At 43.0% G+C, this 22,609-nt stretch overlaps 1 protein-coding gene across 1 annotated transcript in view; it reads right to left on the reverse strand.

Annotated features, from left to right (window-relative positions):
- Positions 1-22,609, reverse strand: part of PARD6G (par-6 family cell polarity regulator gamma) — a 99,933-nt gene that overhangs the window by 62,414 nt on the left and 14,910 nt on the right. Inside the window, exon 2 of the mRNA XM_075585564.1 lies at positions 14,000-14,222. Coding sequence (XP_075441679.1) covers positions 14,000-14,222 — 223 coding nt within the window. The remainder of the gene's footprint in view (positions 1-13,999; positions 14,223-22,609) is intronic.

A 22,609-nucleotide genomic window follows, 5' to 3' on the forward strand; every position in this document is an offset into this window, starting at 1 on the left:
AGGTAAATGGCAGATGAGGTTTAATACAGATAAATGTAAGGTTATGCATTTGGGAAGCAAGAATAAACATGCGACTTACAAATTAAACAGGATACATTGGGAGAATCCATGATGGAGAAGGATTTAGGAGTGCTTGTAGACAGCAGGCTTAGCAATAGTGCCCAAAGACATGCAGTAGCTGCAAAGGCAAACAAGATCTTATCTTGCATTAAGCGGGCAAAGGATGGAAGGGAAGTAAACATAATTATGCCCCTTTACAAAGCATTAGTAAGACCACACCTTGAATATGGAGTACAATTTTGGGCCCCACTCCCAGAAAAGACATTATGGAACTAGAGAGAGTGCAGAGAAGAGCCACCAAATTAATAAAGCGGATGGATAATCTAATTTATGAGGAGAGGCTAGCTAAATTAGATTTATTTACATTAGAAAAGAGGCGTCTAAGAGGGGATATGATAACTATATACAAATATATATTTGGGGACAGTACAAGGAGCTTTCAAAAGAACTATTCATCCCAAGGGCAGTACAAAGGACTCTGGGCCATCCCTTAAGGTTGGAGGAAAGGAGATTTCACCAGCAACAAAGAAAAAAAGGTTCTTACCAGAAAGGGCAGGTAAAATGTGGAATTCATGGGGGCGCATGTGCGGCGAGCCGACAAGATGGCCGCCTAACACGAAGCTCCTCCAATCCCCGTGCAGGGAAATAAAAAAAAACTAGCTGATTGCGGATCTGGGCATAGAGCCAAACTGCCGACATCAGCTACGGACCACCCAGGGAGATGAAGCCGCGCAGTGAGAAGAGGCAGGCAACCCAAGAAGAAAAATTCTTTGAAAAAAAGAATGCTGTGGAATCAACAGGGTTCCCAAGATGGCAGCCACACAAGACACCCTTCAGGATCAGAGGGGAGGCAGAGGCTGAAGCAGAGGCTGCAGGAGGTATGGATGAAAATGCCAGACCCACTACAAAAGGTGATCTTGACAACTTACTGAAATGTATGGCACAAAAGATGCAAACAGAAATGACAAAGTAGTGTCAGAACTGAGAAGAGATTTGCATGGACTAGGCGACAGAACTAACTGTCTAGAAGGGGTAGCTGACAAGCTATCAGCCCAAAACGAGCTAGCAGCCCAGCATCCGGTCACAAAGATGCTGAGGGACAACCAAATCAGATATAAGTGGGGTTTCCCATTTAAGCTAGTGATCTGGCATAATGGTTCAACAATAGTGGTGAAGAATCCAGAAGAAGGAGAAAAAGCACTGATCAAATTAGGTTTAATACACATATCTATATCACCTCCGGCTATAGGGTCACCCAGCAAGTCTACCCAGATACCCGTCAGGACACAGGGAAGGACCCAGAAAGGAAGCAAGCAAAAAGACCAAGAGGGCAGAGAAAGTATCCAAAAAGTATCTGAAAAATAACTACTGGCCCGTCACCAAAGGTTTTACCAGACAGAAGAATTCACACAAAGAATGAAGAAAAGGACTAGATATCTGATCCCACACTGGAACTTTTTTCCTCCCCTGCCCGGCAGACGAGTAAGGCCGGCTGGCCTCCGTGTGAAGTGACATCGGAGCCGGCCTCCAGCTGTGACTCATCCAATACCCTGATCCGGAGAAGAAAAGGACTCGGGTGGTGTTTGATTTTTTTCTTTGTTTGGGGTTCCACTCTGTACCCCTCTCCCCTCCTCCATCTCTTTCTTTTTTATTCAACGGAAATCCTACAGGATTAGATTAGTTTAGATTTAGTTTAAGTAAGTTTACAAAATGTAAGTAAATGTGGTTATATATAAGTATATGTTTTTGTTTTTCCACTTTCTTCTCTTACCCCTCCCCTTCTCTCATTTACCCGAGGCAAGAGAGAGCCTACTCAGACAATAGATCAAAACCCCTGTGCACATACAAAATAACAAAAATGGCTAGGAAATATGGTTTAATTTTAATATGTTAAAACTAGGTACGCTAAATGTTAAAGGTTTAAACAATCCCAGAAAAAGGAAGTTAGCTTTGCAAGATTTTAAAAAGCAAATGTTGGATGTTCTTTTTATACAACAAACTCATTTCAGGAAACAGGATCAACCCCTGATTTTTCGACAGAGTCTCCTCTTCGAGTTTCTGCGCATCGGCGCAGGTGAAAAGGGGAGTGGCTGTACTGGTCAGAAGGTCGGTACCATTTGCTCTTGATGAAAGTGACTCAGACAAAGAAGGTCGGTTTCTGTTCCCCCCTCCCACCATGGTTGTCTGTTTTTATTTTTTCTCCTTTTGGACTATACCAATTAAGATTGTTAAAACTATACTAAAGATATTATCACTGTTTATTGTTTTGATTATAGTGTGGCTGCACCCTCCTATTCCCCTCCCCCCCATCCTTTTTTCTGTATCCACACCCTTTCCCCATGTTATCCAAAAAAAAAAGTGGCATTCATTACCCTGGGAGAGTGATGGCAGATACAATAGATTTGTTTAAAAAAAAAAAAAAAAAAAAAAGAAGATTGCCCATCTTTTTAGAAAGGAAAGGTATACAGGGATATACCAAATAAGTAAACATGGGAAGAATGTTGATCCAGGGAATTATCCGATTGCCAATCTTGGAGACAGGAATGAATGTATTTTTCCCCTAATAAGATATCATTGGATAATATGTCACTGGGGTTTTTTGTTTGCCTTCCTCTGGATCAATAAGCAAGTATAGATATAGGATAAAGTATTAGCATAGGTTGAACTTGATGGACGCATGTCTTTTTTCAACCTCATCTACTATGTAACTACAGTACTACTATGAATAAAAATGAATAGCCCATGACATGCAAAGCATGTCCAGTATACTTAACACATTATCTATAAATTGCCAAGTAGACCTACTGTTTCAAAAGGTGTCCAACCCCCCTTTATTTTTTATACATTTATTTTAAATAAGTATATATTTTACTAGAAAAAGAATACATTGAGAGTTCTCGCTCCTTTTCAAGTATGTCCTGAGTAATCCCTTCTCCCAAACTAACATTAACACTCCTGCAGAAGCACATAACAGCCAGGGTCCCAGTATTAAAAAAGGAGCAAAGATTTGGGATTACCTGATCAAAAAACAGAAACTAATCGTAATTAAAAAAATTGACATTATTGAACAGTCCCATTCATAGCATCTTCTGATTCCGTTCACATCATAGGGGCCTTCCTGCGACCACAGGATTGCTACACTAAGCTGTCACATGGTTGAAATCCGGAAGATCAGTGTCAACGGCACTCAAACAGGCTAAAGAAAACGAATTATAATTAAAGCAAACATCTGCCTGTTTCGTATATATTTTTTAATACACTTTCCTTCCCTCCGGGCACTTAGGAAAAAAAGGACAGCACTTGTCAATCAAGTGTTTCCCCCCCCAGTAGCCTCAAATCCTAGGAAAAACTAAGAGAAGAGGGTAAGGGATAACACTATCTACTCAATAAGGTCCTTACTCAACATACCGACATCACCAAAACAGGAGAAATGGCGAAATCAAACGCATCCCCGATTTCAGCTTACTATTTCAAATGCTCACAATGTATTTATAAATACTTTTAAGATCTTTCTTCATTTTATGAAAACCAAATAGAAACAGGCAGCAGATACACAGATTTACCCTCTTAAATAGGTCACTGCAACTGGTTCATTGTTCTCCTTGAAGGTACTGGACCGTTACAGGGGCTCTGGCGGCACTAGTGTCACTCCCGGCACTTCTGCGTCATGTGATCGCTTCCGGAGCAATCCACATGGTGCAGCTGGTACCTGGATGGCAGAAATGGAAGTGGAGGAGGCCCCTAGAAAACCAGGGCCTGTGTCGTAACTGGTACGTCAGAAGGTTAAGAGTGAAACATTGCTGAAGGTCTTTATAGGTCTGCACTAAAGAACAGGTCATACTTCTCATGCAATTACCATAACAGGTGGTAAGCGGAGGAGGAGGAAGAGCATGTGTTTTGTTTAATTAAATAAAAGAGTGAAGGTTAGAAATATATACAACTCAAATACCAGAGACTTCCTATGTGGTAGCACAAGTAACAATAATAATAAAAAAAACAAAGTTGTTCTTGGACAGAAGATGTTTTTTCCTTATGCAATATGTGCTTCGGTTAGCACTTTCACCCTATACTGTGAAGCACCGCTTTTAAAATTGTTCCACTGGAAAATATTCAACATTCACCACTGGCTTTACTCAGACATAAATAGAGACACCACTTCAGGCCTCAAAACACTATTTGCAGAAATGTCAACTTTCAGGGACTCAAGCAAGTTAAACTCTAAAATACTGAAACCCTATTAAAATAATAATAATAATAATAATAATAAATAACACCTATATATGGCTACTGTAAATTAATGACATGGTTCACAGATTCACTACATTCTGAACTACTACAACCCCTTTGCAACATCCAGTGCTTGTACATGCCATATATTCCTCTCTGCTAATGTAGGGTTGCATTCAGATTACTGTAAGTCAGGGTGATCCGTCAGGTTTGCACCTGCCAACTAACTGCAGCTCAGCAGTGTGCTGTGCTACATTTCCCACCTTTTCTGTACTTGTACTACTCATAAGTCATTATTTCTGCAGCATGAAGTTTTTTTAATTGGTGACACATGGTGTGCTCATTTGCATGTCATTACCCAGAATCCATGGCTGCAGTGAAATCACTGTATGCTAGGAGATAATGGGGATAGGCAGGGTTGCAGACCTGTCTGAGACATATGAATGTGTTCACACGTGATATTTATTTGCTGTGCACTGTTAGGTGGAGGGTTTGTCCATTTTTTTAACCCACTATACTTTATTTAATGTGTGGTTAAATACGATTAGAACACTTTTATGCTTTTCCAATTTGCTCAACTAGACATCACATGAACTCACTGGGATTTTGTATATTTTGGGAAGGTCCCTATGGGAGCAAGAGAGTAATATGCCTAGGTAAGGGAGTCGTGCTTCTTTTAGTGTTGATAAAGAATGTTCTGAAACTCTAAAACAATGCCAATGCATGTTATTCAACAGCAAATCACAGTTAAAAAGTGCAAATTTAGGCCTCAAAGCCTAACTCAGAAAAGCACAACATATTTCCGGTACTCACCAGTTCATTTGAGACTTGTGTCCCCGCACACACAGAATAAAGAAGCAAAGCCAGTTGAAGCAAATGTAACCGACTTGTAAAGCCGTTTAAAATTAAAATCATACTGGCAGCCATTTTGTAGGAATACAGTACCTGTCAAAATAATGACATCAATATGTCTCACATGATCACATTGAGATTACTAAATCTCACAGTGCAGTATATGATCAGGGAGAAAAGTGAAAGCAAAAAGCAGTTTGGAAAAATAAAAATAAAAAACAAAAATAAAGCAGTGGCGCTATAAATAGTGAGACCGGGGGTTTAAGGGTGCAAACATCAAAGGTTCTTGAAAAGTAGGACTAATTATTTTGTGCATGATCTGTCCTGCGACTGCTATCTAACACAGTAATCACAAAAGTCACGAGTAGTGGGAATTATAGTGCTGGGGAGGGCGACAGCAAGGGTTACAAGCTGTCATTGTTTTGCAAATTCCAGTGGTTTTAAAAGACTATAAAGTTTGCCAACATTGTGGGCCACTTCAGTATTTGGAGGAAACTCCTACCAAAGTACAGTCTTCCGTGTTTATTCATATTGAATGGTAGGTCACCACCTGATCAGGGATTTGTGGAGGCATCAGAGGAAGAAGGTATAATAAATTTACATTGCGATCATTCAAAATATTTATATATAAATTAAAAATGTTTTTTTTTTTTTTAAAAGACCATATGCAATCTCCATTAACTAGAGCAGTACTCCATGCACGTTGTCTCGCCTTTGATCAATGTTCTTTGCGTCCGTTGTGCTCTGCTTTCCCCCCGGGGAGCGGTTATGGAGGGAGTTATGGGAGGAGCCCGTCAGCACAATGTTACAATGAGAGCATTTGCATATATAAAACGCATGCAGCTTTCCTCTTTGCATCGGTTACATTTGCCATGTTTCAGGAACGTTAATATCTGCTCCTACGATCTGGCTCAAACAAGATCACCAAGTTATGTGCATATTAATTATTCCAGTGCTTATTGACAAAGTTTTTGCTACGCACAATAGACAAAATTAGGTCACCTAATAATTCCTACATAATGTTCAATGTCCATGCCCCAATTCACTTTAGAAAAGTATAGTTTTTTTTTCTACCTTAAATTGTGATGGAGATTCAATGTCCAACTCATTTATAAGACTATGGTTTAGAAATGTCTCGATGCTTTCAATTGAAAAAAATATTTATGAAAACACAGAAAATTAAAATACTTTTATAAATATACAACGCTCGGTCCTCTCTAACCTCACATGGGTCACAAAGTGGTAATGCATTTATAATCCTAAAGACCTGCTCTTTTTCTGGATAAAAAAATAAATAAATGTGGTCCAAAGGCCATACGTTTACGTTAAAGACATTTCCACTTGCCCTCTTGACCCCATTCCCTCACATCTCCTCAGACCTCTTGCTCCTATACCAATCCCTACACTCATTAGGGACATATTTTCAACTCCTCCCTTTACTCTGGTACCTTTTCCACCTCCTTCAAGCATGCAACAGTTCTAACCGTACTCAAAAACAACAAGCTTGACCCTACCTGTCTCTCTAATGATAACCCTGTCTCCTTCCTGCTTTTCGCCTCTAAACACCTTCCTTGTGTTCTCTCACTTGCTCCATTTTCTCACCACCAACTCTCTCCTAGACCTTCTACAATCTGTCTTTGGCACGGCTCACTCCACCTAAACAGCCCTCACCAAAATAACTAATGACCTCCATGCTGCAAAAGACAGGAGGTCATTATACTTTGCTCATATTTCTTAACCTCTCGGCAGCTTTTGATACTGTGGACCACCCTCTTCTTCACATTCTCCATAATCTTGGTATCCATAACAGAGCTCTACCCTGGATTTCCACGTACCTCTACCATCATACTTTCAGTGTCTTGTTTGCCAACACCTCCTGCTCCTTTGCCGATCTCTGTAGGTGTATCCCAGGGCTCTGTCCTTCTCTCTTTACACTCTCTCTGGGTGACCTCATCACATCTCTATAGGGTTCACATATCACTTCTATGCTGATGACACCCACATTTACCTTTCAACTTCTGACCTTACACCTCCTGTACAGACCAGTCTCCGAATGTCTCTCCGCTATATCAACCTGAATGGCCCACCACTGACAAACTTAACATGTCAAAGATGGAGCTCCTCATACTTCTTCCCAAGACTGGCCCTACTGCCCCCTTCTACATTACTGTTGGCAGTATATCATACACCCAGTATCCCAAGCATGCTACCTAGGGGTCACATTTGACTCTTCCCTCACATTTTCTTCTCACATTCACAAGGAAGCTAAAACCGGTAATTTTTTCCTCTGTAACATTGCAAAGACATGCCCTTCGCTCTGTCCCTCAACTGCTAAAACTCTAATGCAGGCCCTCATTCTCTCTCGTCTCGACCATTGTAACCTTCTACTGTCCGGCCTTCCTGTCTCTCATCTGTGTCCCCTACAATGTAGCCTAAATGCTGCTGCTAGAATCACTTTATTCTCTCCTAAATCGGTCTCCGTGTCTCTCCTGTTGAAATCCCTCTCCTGGTTTCCTATTAAACTCTGCATCACTTACAAAATTCTCCTCCTCACTTTTAATGCGATACACTCTTCAGCCCCTCCTTACATCTCAGCCCTAATTTCTTGCTATACACCTGCCAGACTCTTGACATTCTTGAGCAGAACGCTTTCACCTACCCCTCTTTTTTTTTTTTTTTTTTTTAGCCCTCTCCTGCCTAAAACCTCTCACACTCACTGCCCCACACCTCTGGAATGCACCTCCCCTCAATATGCGACTGACATCCTCTCTACACCTTTAGGACCTTTCTTAAAACACCCCTCTTTGACGAAGCATATGGGTAGCTCCGCTGGCTGATACGATACAATGATACTATACAATGATACTACACATCTCAGATGCACTGACCGTGGCCCCTTGCAGACGCACTTACCATAACACCCTCCTACTGTCTCTAAGTTTTCCCTAATTACCACTTCGATTGTAAGCTCTTCAAGGCAGGGACTTCCTCTCCTAATGTTACTGTTATGTCTGAAGCGCTTATTCCCATTATGTGTTATATTATTATGTCACGTGTATTACTGCTGTGACACGCTATTTACCTGCATGGTGCTATAGACATATACTCATATACACATACTTACATACATACATACACACTGCAATGGACAGCACTCAAATTCTGCACTATGCTTTGCCGCTGATCTTTTGCTAGTGGGAAGTGCCAGGTGAAGGCTGCGGTGATCCCTGAACTGTTTTTTAATTCTTCACCAAAACTAAATTAATAAGAAGGACCTTTCCTTAAAAGCTGGGTGAGGTATCTGAAGAGTCAGTCTTGTGTTGTTCTCATAAAAAATTATATCAACGGTGCAAGTAGTGAGACTGGAAACAGCCGTTCTATTAATTAGTGCAAACATGCATCCCAGTGACCCAGTGTCAGCAGGGGAGCTTACACAGTATAATTAACTGTGAGGAGCTGACCTCTGGGTCACGACCTTCTAGGTCTGCTATACTGGCACCAAATTCGCCATCCCCCACCCCCATCCCCCCCACCTGATGATTTAAAAAAAAAAAGGAACTGAAAAAGTATTATTTTTTGGCAGGGGAGGCCTAAGCGATCAGAACACATTTTAAACCTAAAATGGTTCATACGTCTTGCTTACAATGAGGGGGGGGGGGGGGGGGGTTGGGAAGGTTTACATTTCTAAAAAGCATGCAAGAATAAAAAAAAAAAAAAGAAGAAATTTGGCAACCTGTAAAAATTGTTCAATGGGTTTTTCCCAGTGAGGAAGCGAAAGGTGAAGCTGTTTCTTGACCTGTGAATGTTTTGTAACAGATAAAACCTGGGGCAACACATTCAACACTGGAGAACACAAACATGTCAAGTGTCACCGATCTCATTCACATCCAAATCTTTCAATTCGCTGACATCTAGGACAGCATTTAGTGAACCAAAATTCACTTACGGGGAGGTGGGGGGGGGGGGGGGGGAGGTATGTTTATAATCCCATTGCCAGTGCTCTCTTTATCTCTCAGATGGTGATAAGGCCACCACCACAGGAAGAAAACAGCTCACATCAAAGACTGGTTACAATTTGGGGGGGAGGGAGGAGAAACAATGAATTCAGATGGCTAGAAAATGTACTTTTTCTGTTGATGCACAAAGAATCTATCCTGTAGTAAAGTTTGTCTGTTGAAGACTTCAGATAACCAATATCTGTGGCTGTATTGTTTTGGGCTTTTATCCAGAATTCATGCCACAGCTATGAAGGCGCATGGCATGCACTGCGGGGCAAAGAGTTGCAAACACCACTTGGAGCCAATAGGTTTCATAAGAGCTGGTGCGTTCCCTCACCGACCTTACTACAGGAAATGGAACCCGGAGAAACAAAATGGCTTCCTCTTCCCTTGCGGATTAGAACTCTCCGCAATGATAATCAACAGATCATGTAGCTTTAACTTAGGTTAGTGGGAAATTGTAGGCAAAAAGTTTTAATTAATTGAAAAAATAAATCACCGTAGCTTAGGTGTGTTAAGGTATGTTACAAGATATGGCAGTGGCATGTGGGCTTAAAAAAAACAAAAAAACAGGGAAGCTATAATTCATATTAGCGGTTTTCAAAGAGGTACTATTAAAAAATATATATATATATTTTTTAAATAAGAGGTAGGTTATAAAAAAAAATATGGAGAGGTTGCCGCATTAATACAATAAATTGGTCATTCAGAAAGTGTAATTGTAGGCATGTCAATAAAGCTATATTTTTTTTTAAAATTATAATAATAAAAAAAATCAAGAGTGACTCCACATGGCATAGCAGTGCCCCTAAAGTAAGAACAACCCCGTGAGGTCTGAAATATTGTATAATTTGTCCAATAAAAGGTGTCCTAGTAGGCCTACCTTTATTCTTTCTTTTCACATGACTCATGACTGAGACTTGGCAGACCTGAATACACTGATAAAGCTACCCGGAGCTCTGCCTGCCACGTTCTGTGAACTCGCACTGATCTGAGCCTTCCTGCCCAGCTGCTGGTAATATGCAGCCTGCTCCATGAGCAACACGTGGGAAGAGAGATCTCAGCTCGTAGTGAAACAAGTCAACAGCAGACGAAAACAACCAGCAGGGCCTGACAAGCCCAGGCACGGCAATGGTGGAGAAGTTGGTAACTATACGTTTGCCCCCCACCCCACCAACCCTCTTTCTACAAATATGCAACCAGTAGCCAAGCTATTGTCAAACAAATGTAATAAAGCAAAGTGTTTTTTTTTTTTTTTTTTTTTAAACAGATTTGGGCATGCCTGCTTTTATCATGTGCGAATCAGGAGACTAGGAAGAAAGATGATGGACCAGTTGAATTGGTCGTAAGGGCCTCTGGACAGAAAAGAGTATGTGCCAATCGTGTGTTTTCTTTAAACGTCTCCCACCCAGTCCTTATCAGAGAGCTAACACAGTTGTGGGGAGGTTAAGAGAGGGGTTACTGGCTGTAAAAACACTCGCTGATCACACAGCGAGATCACACAAAATGGCTAACCTATACAAATCCATTAAAAATAGGTATAGCTGTCAGATTCGGGTACAAAGGGCATCAATTACCCAGATAAGACCACTTAAAACAGGTCACTGGAACTGGTTAACTTTGGTCCTAGGAGGGGTGGTCACTCTTTTCTGCTAAAGGTGCCTTCACTGTTACAAACATATGTTAATCGCTCTTATTAACTCTTGTTTATTGTACATCTAATCTTCTTGTATATTATATACAGTACATATTACGTACAGCATGCAGGGATTACTAGCGGAACAAGTAGGTTGTGAAACAGATTGAGTTGTCGCTCACGGGCACTGCGGACATATGCTTCGTTTCTCTTCCATCATGCTATACATGTAGCTAGTTATAAAAACAAAAAGCTAGCAAACTACAATGAAATATAGGGGGGGAAAAAACACTTAGGCTGCATGTGTCCTAAATGCGTGTCTACAGAAAATGCTAAATATGATTCCCAACACCCAGAATATATTCAGCACATTTGAGCCCTTATATCTGCCAGTGAGTTTCAGGCACCTCTTTTTTTTCCTTCATTGGATCGACACGAGTATTAGGATAAAAATCAAAGCGTGACAAAACTTAAAGGAAAAAAACCACATTGCGACATGTATAATATTAGGATGGGCCCAAAACAGACGACAAGTTTGTTAACCTTTGTTCCCGGGACAAAAAAGTTACTGCATTTTGAAGAACTTTCAGCCCATCCAAAATCTTAAGACTTTATGAGAACCACCCAGGGTAAAAATATACAATCCTATTTTTAGATTTCAGTATATGATTGCACGTCATTACCCAGAATCCCAGGCTGCAGTGGAAGCAATGCATGCTAGGAAGTTTTTGGGAAAGGCAGGGTTGCAGATCTGTCTTAGGCTGGAGCCATAGTGCCTTCGCCCGCTTGGAGACGTACGAAGGCTAGGAAGTAAGCGGGTGCTTTACCTGGCCATGGGGAATGGGCCGTGGGGGGCGTGCCTGGGGGCGGCACGGAGCTGGCTCGCCCTCATTGGGTGAACCACTCACGTGACCGGCCTGTCGCGCCAAGAAATCAGTTTCAACTGATTTCTTGCGCAAAGCGCGCCCCCTCCCTCTTCCGCCCGCGATCACTGCCTTAAGTCAGTGTGATCACTCAGCGTCCGCACGGTCTGCGGCACCATGGCCCCAGCCTTAGACATGTGAATGTGCACACAAGTGATTTTTTTATTTTCTGTACCCTGTACAGTGGAGAGTTTTTATCACTATTTTAAGCACCATCATTTTCTGTGTTCAAATATAATATTACAAAGAGTCAAGTTCTTAAACTTTATAAACAGACATTAAAAAAAGTTATGGTGCGTTTAAAAAAATAAATAAATGACACAAACCCTTCACTGTAGAGTGTGCAGCAAATACAAATACCACCTGTGAGCACATTCAAATCTCAGACAGGTCTGCAACCCTGCCTATCCCCATTATCTGTTAGCATATAGTACTTCTACTGCAGCTAGGGATTCTGGGTAATGCCATGTAAATGAGCACACAGTGCGTCACTCTTTACTTATCCGTTTTAACACGGACCCCTATATTGGACCAGAAAAATAATTTGCACAGTTTGTCTTCAGCTAGCCTTAAATCAGGTACTGGGGATATAACCTCTTTTAGCACCTGCTTTAAGGATGCTTAAATCAGCCTCCCATATACCTGTAAATGGGTCCCGCACAGACCAACCTGTGACTGTGAACAGAATAAACCAGAATGGGATTCAACCATAGTATCAGACAGGAATCCATTTTGAAACACAAACAGACAAATGGCCCCATAAGGCCGAACTGTATTAAAGTTGATGTTGAATATCATGCTATTTCTTACATCAGATTTGCAGCCATATAACTTTCATAAATTACCCTTCTTGGTCTGCCTTTCTCCTGCTCAAAAGCAGCAATACTACACACCCTTTATTTATTTTCTTATATTTATATGTAAAGCATGTGACAATGTATATTTCTACATTCTCACCAAAGCTGGCAATCATTTGGTGCTCCTGTTATAAATCCCGATTGTGTGCCTTAGGCTGCGCTTATAGTGCCGGCGACGGCGACATCGCGTCCAAAAAAATGCATTGCCGCCGTCGCGTGCGCTTATAGTAAGCGCAACGCGACGGTTTGGTCGCAATCGCTGGAAGTCATCTCTATTTGATTTTCCAGCGACCGTCGCGTCGCCGTCACTATGAACGTAGCCTAAGGCTGCGTATAGTGCCGGCAACGTCGCGTCAAAACAAATGCATTGCCGCCGTCGCGTGTGCTTATAGTAAGCGCGACGGCTTGGTCGTGATCACTGGAAGTCATCTCAATTTGATTTTTCCAGCAACCGCAGCCTGACGTCACCATCGCCGGCACTATTAGCGCAGTTTCAATCAACGCTTCAGTCAGTGTAACGCAGCAGCTACAATGTATATTTATATTACTAAGGTAACATCTATTGGTGCAGTTTGCAGCACAAACTGCTGGGAATGTTGGCAGCAAATTATCACAAACAGGAAAGTGTTGCAAATCTCTTGCACTGCTGGGGAGGTGGCTAAAACCTGCTATAGAAATCAAAGGATGCTTTAAAACTCATAAAAAATGGCACAGAGTTAGAAAAAAAAAAAAAAACGGTGTCACTATTATCTAATACAACAGAACTGATTAAAAAAAAATACACAAGATTTAACATTTTGCTGCTTTATCCAAATTCTATGCTACAATTGTTGCCATTTAGCATGTCGTTCAAAATAATAGTTACCCCGTTTACCTTTCATGGGGCAAATAAAAGCGGAGTGAAAACGTGTACTTTTGAATGCCCTTCAGAAACTAGGCTGCAGCAATATCTGATACACAAGCAGACACCTGACAGCAGTGTGACGCAGGCACTCGTTCTGCTAGCAATCCCGTGAGTGCTGGGTGGGCCAGCAATGCGCAGCAATGAGCTGCTGGGCTTTTTAGCATTGAAGGGCTTAGTGCAGCTGTTCAGAACCACATAGCAATACTAAGTAGCTTGCTAACCTCCCAAAACTCCTTAGTTGGACAGCATAACTGGTGGTTTAGAGTGGCTACTAGGAAGAATTAGAAAGGGTAATAGGTATTTGAGCAAGAGAGACTATAAATCCCTAAAAAGCACCAAGAACAGATTTTCCAGAGATTCCCCTTTTAACCTTGTTGCTGCCTGATACATACATACCACAAAGCAATGCATTGCAGGCCCCTCTGCCAGATTAGGAGTTTGGGGTCTGAAGGGGCTCGTAACAAAGTACTTTCTTCAACGTCATTTCATCAATAGAGTGCAGATAGAGAAGAGAGAGAGAGAGAGAGAGAGAGACACCTTACCTTGCTTTTGTATAAATACTCTGAGCAGTGGGTTTGCGCTTGAAACAGCTTTGCAGAAATTGTCATCGTTGTTGATGGGGAGAAGGTCTCCATGGACATCTGCGTATCCAAGCATCACCTCCACGTCGGATATTTGGTGGATGTGGAGAATAAGGTTGTAGAATTCCTCAAATGTCCCAGGTTTGTAACGGTTTAAGGAGAACCTTCTGAACTCTGCCCCATACTACGGACAGAAAAACAACACAAAGTTAGAAATGACATGGACACAAACACACGGACACAATATTAGGGAGTCAATCAGAATATTTAGGAGCCAGCATTTTAGGCGGTGAGGGAGAGATCTGGCTATTCCTCTCCGGCTCTTTGTTACAGTATTTCTGTGACACGGTGACAACACGGCGACACAGACAGACAGGCTCCTCACCACCCACCCCCCTGGCCACACTATCTACCCGTAGCGCTTCACTTCGCTGTCTTGCTCCCCTCCCACAAGGTAACTGTAGGGTCACAGTTCTAAGTGCTGCCCCGTGCGCTGGACTTAGGCCGTGATTATACTAAAAAATGAGTGCGGCATCGCCCCCGGAGTGACACCACGCAGCGCCAAAACAAATAGTACGCATCCCTGCAAAGCGCTTATACCTACTGCGACTGTCGCGTCGCTTGCTACTGCAATGCGGGCGACTGTTGAAGCACTTTCCAAATTTGTTTTCTGGTTGCGACGACCACATTACGTGACGCAGCCGTCCAATCAAAGAACAGATTTGAGCCTGGTCTCCCCTGCAGGCATGCACACAGAAGAATGCTCTGCAACATCACAGATGTGCGCGCACGCATTGCAGTGCATGTGTATAATCGGAGCCTTAGGCAAGGGCCATGGTCAAAAAGACCATGCTGAGGCGTGCTGAGCCGCGCTAAGGGGAAACATTATCCCTATCAGCGCGGCTTTAGCCGGCGCTTCCGCAAACTTCCGCAGGCGTGCTGAGGGAAGTGGAGGGCCGGTCACGTGACTGCCAAAAGCCAATGGCAGTCCGTGACGTCGGCGCAGTGACGTGGCGCGCTAGCCCCGCCTCCCGTGCCGTCTCCGCCCCCTGATAGGAGGGGCAGAGGAGGGGGACAGGAGAGCATGAGCGTCAGCGCTGCTGAGCGCTGTCAATGCTACCATGTCCGAGGCCTTAAGCAGCTCAGTGCTAACTGATCTGTCATCCACCACTGCAGCCGGCATCAGCGCTCCCAGTCATGCTTTGCTCTCGCTATAGTAAGGCCTGATTAAGCGTGATGTGACCAATCTCAGCGGAGACCGAGCCATCAGCTGGGTGTTCAGGATCACACACACACACACACACACACACACACACACACACACACACACACACACACACACACACACACACACACACACACACACTTTCTATAGGATTTAATGGCAGTGTTGGTGCAGAATATCACAGCATAACCCTTCAAACGAACAAAGAAGCACGCTACATCTCTATGTATGTATACTATAGCACAGGGGTGGGCAACGTATTTTTCAATGTAGCCACAGGTGTGGCGAATTAGAAGTGAAAATAGCCACACCATGTAAAAATTGAGGTATTATGTTGCACATGCGAAAATTTTAAAAACCACACACTGTTTGAACAAGTTTATAAATTCTCCAACCGCAACCCCGCTCATCCTCTCACCCCTCTTGTCCCCCTCCTCCACTCACCCCCCTCTTCATCCTCCTCTCATGCCACCACCACTACCCTCATCATCATCACCTCACCCCATCATCATCTCATTTAACCCCCCCTCATCACCATCTCATTTAACCCCCCCTCATCACCATCTCATTTAACCCCCCCACATCACCATCTCATTTAACCCCCCCTCATCATCATCATCTCCCCCCCAGCATCCTTGATCTCCCTCAGTCCCTTTCAGCAGTCCCCCTCATCATCAAGCACCCTCCCTCCCCCCCCAGTCCTATGCGTAGGGCGCATAGGAGGGTGCGTAACACGGGGCTTGGGCACATCAGTGCGCAAACTGGGGGGCTGCCTGCAGGGGGGTGCCCGGTTTACTAAGGCCCCGCGCGCTTCCCGAAGGCAATTAAATGAAGTGCCAGGGGAGCTGCAGGGCCTGTGTAAACCTTTACTTAGCTTGGCTCCACACGCGTCACCATGGCAACACTGCGTCAAATGACGCTGTGAGGTCATGTGCCGTCACGTTGCTATGGCAACATGACGTCATGACGCCAGAGCCGACACCGAGGTAAGTGGGGGGGGGGCACGCGGGGGTGAGGTGACCGCCGCCAGTGAGGCACAGGGAAAAAAGTTTGCGCCCCCCTGGTATAGCACATACATAGATACGCACAGTTATGGGGAAATTAAGGGACAGAGATATTGCTTTTAAAATTCTGGTCTAAATTTGAAATGCCTTTTCACGTTTGAAATGATGAAATAGTGGGGCAGCGGACTGAACTTTTAACCACCATTTGTTTTTGGTGATCTGGCGAGTGGGAAACAGAACAAAGAAAAATTGGGAGGATCGTATTGCAGTTAAGTGGTTAGAAATCTCACGTGGGACATTGTACACCGCAGGTCTTTGGAAGTGGAGACACAATAAGCAGTAAATCAGTCCCACAGTGTACATGCCTCTGAACTGTTTCCAATGCTCTAACCTCCATTCTGAGAACGTACACTTTCTGAAACATTGTGAAATTGCACAACACAAGGCAAATGCACGTCCTTACTGGCTAGCTGATTAAAAAGAAAGAGAATACACGGTGTGCAATTTACATATAGTGTGTGCATCACTGTTCTCTGAAAAAGACCAGTGCATCAGCTAATTATGTGCATTACATCCACTGTGACAGTGAATTGTCAGTTTACCATCAGGTGTTCTTTTTCTCAAAGCTTTGCTAAACACAATACTCACATGCAGGGGGCAGACTCACAGAGACTGACGCGCGCGCACACAGTCACACAGGGCAGGCTGGCGCAGAGGGAGTGTGATGTGCCTCTTACATGCTCACATGGCGTCACATGGTACCAGGAGGAGATGCCGGCATTTAGAGGCCCCGATGGGCGGAATGGGACATCTTGATAAGTCGCACACTTTTGATAAGTATTTCAAACGTGTCCAAGTATCAATTTTTCACGCTTTGCCCTGGGTTCATCTGTTCTCCATTTCGTATGATCAAAATATTACACCAAGTCTGATTTAGCATAAACTCCTCTAAGGATCTGCATCAAATGTAAGGCAGGTAAAAATTGTTTTTTAGTGAGAGAGATATATAGATATCTATATATCTCTATATATATCTATATCATAATTAAACTGGAAGATCTGAATATACAAAGGCATATGCAACCAGAGGAGCCCTAAACAACAAATGAATCTGGCAATTATCCCCAACAAATACACAATGTAACCATTACTCAAACATATCTGGGAAAATAATAAAAATGAAAATAACCGAAAATATAGATGTGTCACAAACTAAAAAATGATTAAATAAACCTGGCCCCTTAAAAAACTAGACCAATAACATTGTGGATTAATAGAAAATATACATGTGCTTGGAAAAACAAGTGATCACAAAATACAAGTGCAAAAAAAAAGTAGACTACAGAAGCAAGCTGTGCAAAAAGAAGAAGAATTCACAGTTCGACAAACGAATCCAATACATAGTAACGTCAAAACTTGCAGCATCGATGGTAATGTCGTAGGGATGTGACCTTTTCTATAAGAGTAAAAGTAAAACAGATCCTATCACAGATGCCACTACATCCCCAACTTCCTTATACTTAATGCTGCTTAAAATAAATCCTACATAAGCGGGCATGTTTATATGGATTTTCTTTACCATTTACACCAGATCATTTTTGCTGGTTTACAGAGCACGGGTGCGGAGTCAGTGAGTGAGAATCAGGTACACAATGACACAGCCACCAATGGGCGGGAGGAGGGTAGCAGTAATGCCTCCCACAAAGCCCCCTAGCACCTAACAAAATGCGGGCTCCTAAAAATTCTGTCTGGCTCCTTAAGTATTTTATATTTTTGTCCAAGTGCATTTTTTAAATTCCCTTGGAATCCAGTCGAGTACTATCTTTGTCCAACAATGGTAATTTCAGCTTGCGATGTGTCTGCCCATTGTTATTTTCATTTCTTCACCATTGTGATGTCTCTTCGGGTAACACCCAGCATAAGGGTCTCCATACTTCTTTGATATATTTGAAGCTTCCGAATTATCTTCGCATTTAGGGTCCAAGTTTCACATCCATACATGAGCACAGGCAGCGGCATACACTGGCTGAAAACTTTCCTCCTGAGGCACAGAAGAAGGTACCCTTAAAAGCTAGTCTGGTTTCTTTGAAATAGGCTCCATCCCATCTTCATTCTCCTATTTATTCCATTCAAAAAGTTCCCATCCATTGTTACTTGTCGGCCAAGGTAGACAGTCTTAGACTTCTAGTTCTATTCCATTCATTTCGATCTTTGCAGAATGGACACATTTATTGAACATCATTTTGGTTTTGTGGAGGTTCATATGGAGGTGCACTTTCCTACTTTCTTCGACGAGTTCTCCGATTTGTTGCTGGAGTTCTGGACTTGTGGCCGAAATAAGTGTCATCCGCAAACTTTAGGCGACACAAATATTCACCATTGATTTTGAATTATTTTTTTGTCCCAATTTAATGCCCTGAACAATTCAAGTGTTGCAGTGAAATGCTTTGGTGACATGGTGTCTCCAAGTCGCACTCCCTTGGTGAGCTTTATCTTGCTTGTATCTTTATGTAATCTTATAATAATAGCATGTTCTTGTATAGCGCTGCTAGTTGTGCGCAGCGCTTTACAGAGACATTTTGCAGACACAGTCCTTGCCCCGTGGAGCTAACAATCTATGATTTTGGTGCCTGTGGCACAGGGAGATAAAGTGACTTGCCCAAGGTCACAAGGAGCCGGCCCAGGGAATTGAACCAAACTCAGTGCCAGTCAGTGTCTTTACTCACTGAGCCACTCCTTCTCCCATTGATTTGGCATAAAATGTTCTTTATAATATCAATGTACGCGTCTTCAACACTTTGTCTTCTTAGTGCACTTAAAACTACTGAGGTGTAGACAGAATCAAATGTGAATTCAGAATCTACGAATACTACGTTGAGTGGTAGATCATATACATTACTTTTGGAAATCACTTCAAGGACAACTTGGATTGTGTTGTATCTACTGCAAACTTGTTCGAAGCTGGACAAAGTCCAGGGTCTGTTGCAGTTCATTAAAAGTATCATCATAAAAATCTTGTAAGTCAGGGGTAGACAAAAACCTAAAAATGGAGGAGCCAGAGGGAACTTTTTTAAAAGCCAGAGTTTAGTAAAGAGTGGCTGTGTGAGAGTGCATGTGGACCTGCGACTCACAGCTTCCCAAGCCACACAATGCGGCCAGAACACTGTGCCTCACTCGCTCCTCCGCCAGACTTAGAGGTGCAGTACTGACTGACCCGTCAGTGACGGCCACCACTAGCGTCAGTGTTCCCACGCATGCTTTGTGCTCACATTAGTACAGCATGATTAAGCAGCTGTTGCGGGGCGGCGACAGGACCATCAGTACTGCCATCTCCAGGCGCGAATGGGCACCCGCGAGAAAGGAGGCAGCCGCGTGAGCGCACGAGTGTCAGCAAGAACGGGCGTCGGAGTCTGTCACAGATACATACAGAGCTGCCGATATGGGGAGGATCATTTTTAGGAGCCAAAAGTTGAGGGGATGGGGAAAACCGAAACCCCACAAAAAAAAAAACTTTGGCTCCTACAAATTCTAGCTGGCTCCTAAAGAAAAATTGACACTATTTCTAGATCGTTTTGGTAGTAGGTTATAGATCACTGTACGTGAGGGATTTTATGGACTTCTTTAGCTCTCTATTGCACTCTACATTAAACCATTGATCCCAGGTGAGTGGATTGATGGGGTCAGGTGCAGAAATAAGAGTAATCAGCAACCTGTGCAAACTGAAAGCATGAATTCTCTACTTCACCCGTGTGGTAACGTTTTCTTTAATCTCACCCCCTCTGGGAGTACTGCATGTTACTCCTTTAAAAAGTTGGATGGCAAGCTCTTTAGGAAAACGGATTCTCTGTGCCTGCAAAGTTCAACGTAGTAGGGTGATGTGCATCATACCAGCTCCAACTAAACATTACCAGCCCTTACTGTTATGGAACAACTCGCTAGAACAATGAAGTCACTTGCTAATGCTTTGATATCACTTGTGTTTAGTTCTCTTAGAATTACATTACCAGGGAAGTATGACCTAATTATTGTTTTATAAGGCACATGGACTATGCATTTAAATCTCTGGAGACATCTTCAGTGCTGAACAGCTAAGATTACAGCGCTATAAAAATTAACACACACTTGATAAGTCCTTCACTTTCATTTGCTTATCTAGTGCAAATATTTACTCAGTTTTGTGCCTATGTGGTACTATTGCCAAACTGCTTGAACAGTTCATTATCTGTAAGCTACCAAGTGTAACATAAGCTAATGAATGAAACACACTGGTAAATTTACCTTCCCAAAAGTAAGTTACAGTGTCACTACCGCGCATGTCTCCTACTTGCAGCCAAAATTCTTCATGGAAAACACTAGAACTATGGCAACCTCAATTCACTGCACGTGTCTTGCAGTAAAACACGGGCTGTATCATAGAAGGAATAGACATTCCCCACCTGCAAAAACAGCACCACATTTGTTAAAGCAGCAGTCCAAGTTCTGTGGGGAAGATCAGGTGACCAGGCAGTTACTAGATACAATTGGAGCACTGCAAGAGAGGGGGCGGGGCTCAAAAAGGGGTGTTCCACCGCCTGTTTCAGAAGAGGAAGGGGATGTGACTTTGTAAATGGTTGCTATAGAAACAAAAATGCTTGTTACATTTATAATACATTAAAAAGTTCAGAGTTTTTTTTTTTTTTTAATGCTATGAGTATTTTCTCATAGTACAGAACTGATTTACTTATTATAATAATAAAAAAAACCACACACAACATGTAGTATATTGCTTGGTCTGCAGCTTTAAAAGAAAATTAAAAAAAAAAATTTTTTCCCTTCTTTGCTAAATCTTGTGACGTTTTCTTGCCACAGGGCTGTCCATGTTTTTTTAGCTGTAAATGTTTAATAAAATAGCTCACTGATAATTTGACAAAAAAGTGGTAATAAATTTGAAACAAAAGATTTCACCTGTATAAAAAGTTTATGCTACGGACTGTCACAAAGCATCTTGTAAATGTCTGAAACATGTTCCAACGTGATCTGACCAGCTAGCAGACAGTGATTAAAAAGAGACCTCACTTGTAAAATTACGAAAACAGTTTCATAATCTCTGGAGCGAATGAGCTCAGGCTTCATTTCTGCATCACGCTGTTCACATTAAAGGAGAATTCCAAGCAATATGCCATGTGATTTCAAATAAAAAATCTGTAGTATTAGATCAGTCTTGATAAAAAACATTATTTAAAAATTCAACTCAATGCAATTTTTTTTAGTAGTTGTAATATACAGAGCATCCTTTGATTTCTATAGCAGGTTTTAGCCCACCTCCCCAGCAGTGCAAGATATTTGCAATACTTTCCTGTTTGTGATCATTTGTTGCCAATATTATCTGCAGTTTGAGCTGCAAACTGTAATTGATAATGTTACCTTAGTAATGTAATACATTGTAGCTCGGAGTGACGCGGACTGAAGAATTGATTTGAAACTGAAAGGCAGCCATTTAGTGAACCCCGGGAAGCAGGATTTTGCTGATCGATCACGGGAGAACTAAAATCGTTTGGCAGCTTAAGTAATTAGTTTTCAAAAAAAGTAATCAAATGCTGCATGCATTAAAATATATTTTTAGGCTGCTTGGATTGCCTTTTTAAACATGGCAGTACTGGCAAAAAGGTGAACGCTAGCTGCAGAGTTCTGCCAACATAAAACAAAAATGATCTTAATAAAACAAGTGCAGCGACATGTTCCCGGGGTCTTCAGAACTTGCCCCTCCTCACTGAGCATGTCGGGCAGTGATATAGACGTGTTCCTGCAGCTTTTGCGTGCTGCTTAAGGGGGCGGCCCCAGTCACTTCTACAGCGCACGGCTCGGCGTGCGCTGTGCTCTCAAGCCCCGCCCCCCCAGTCCGGCCAGTCCCAGTCCCTACCTTTCCCCAGCGGTGCGCGACAGCTTTTCAGGCAGGCACGGGGAATGTGAAATTAGCATCCGCGACGGAGGCGTGGCCACGCCCCCGCCGGCAGTTCAGCCAATAAGGGCGAACCAGCCGCGGGACGTCATGGCCACGCCCCCGCAAACCCACAGCCACGCCCCCTCCCGTCGTAAACCTTCCCTCTCCCCTCAGACCGCCTATCGCGGTGCAGCGTTGTGCACGCGACGCCCCCCCCCCCCTGCCGGGCGCGCGTGCCCCAGTGAAGACCGGGGACTCAGCCTTAGGCTGCGATTATAGTTGCGGCGCCAGTGCGACACCAGAACAAATGAGTGTACAGCAATGAGGTCGCACATATCTGTCGCTCCGCAGCGCTTGAGCGCGCACTAACAGGAGACAAAATCAACCTGTTCTTGCAGTGCGACGGCCGTGTCATGTGTAGC

Source organism: Ascaphus truei, chromosome 2 (assembly GCF_040206685.1).
Source record: "Ascaphus truei isolate aAscTru1 chromosome 2, aAscTru1.hap1, whole genome shotgun sequence".
In the NCBI taxonomy this organism is placed as follows: domain Eukaryota; kingdom Metazoa; phylum Chordata; class Amphibia; order Anura; family Ascaphidae; genus Ascaphus; species Ascaphus truei.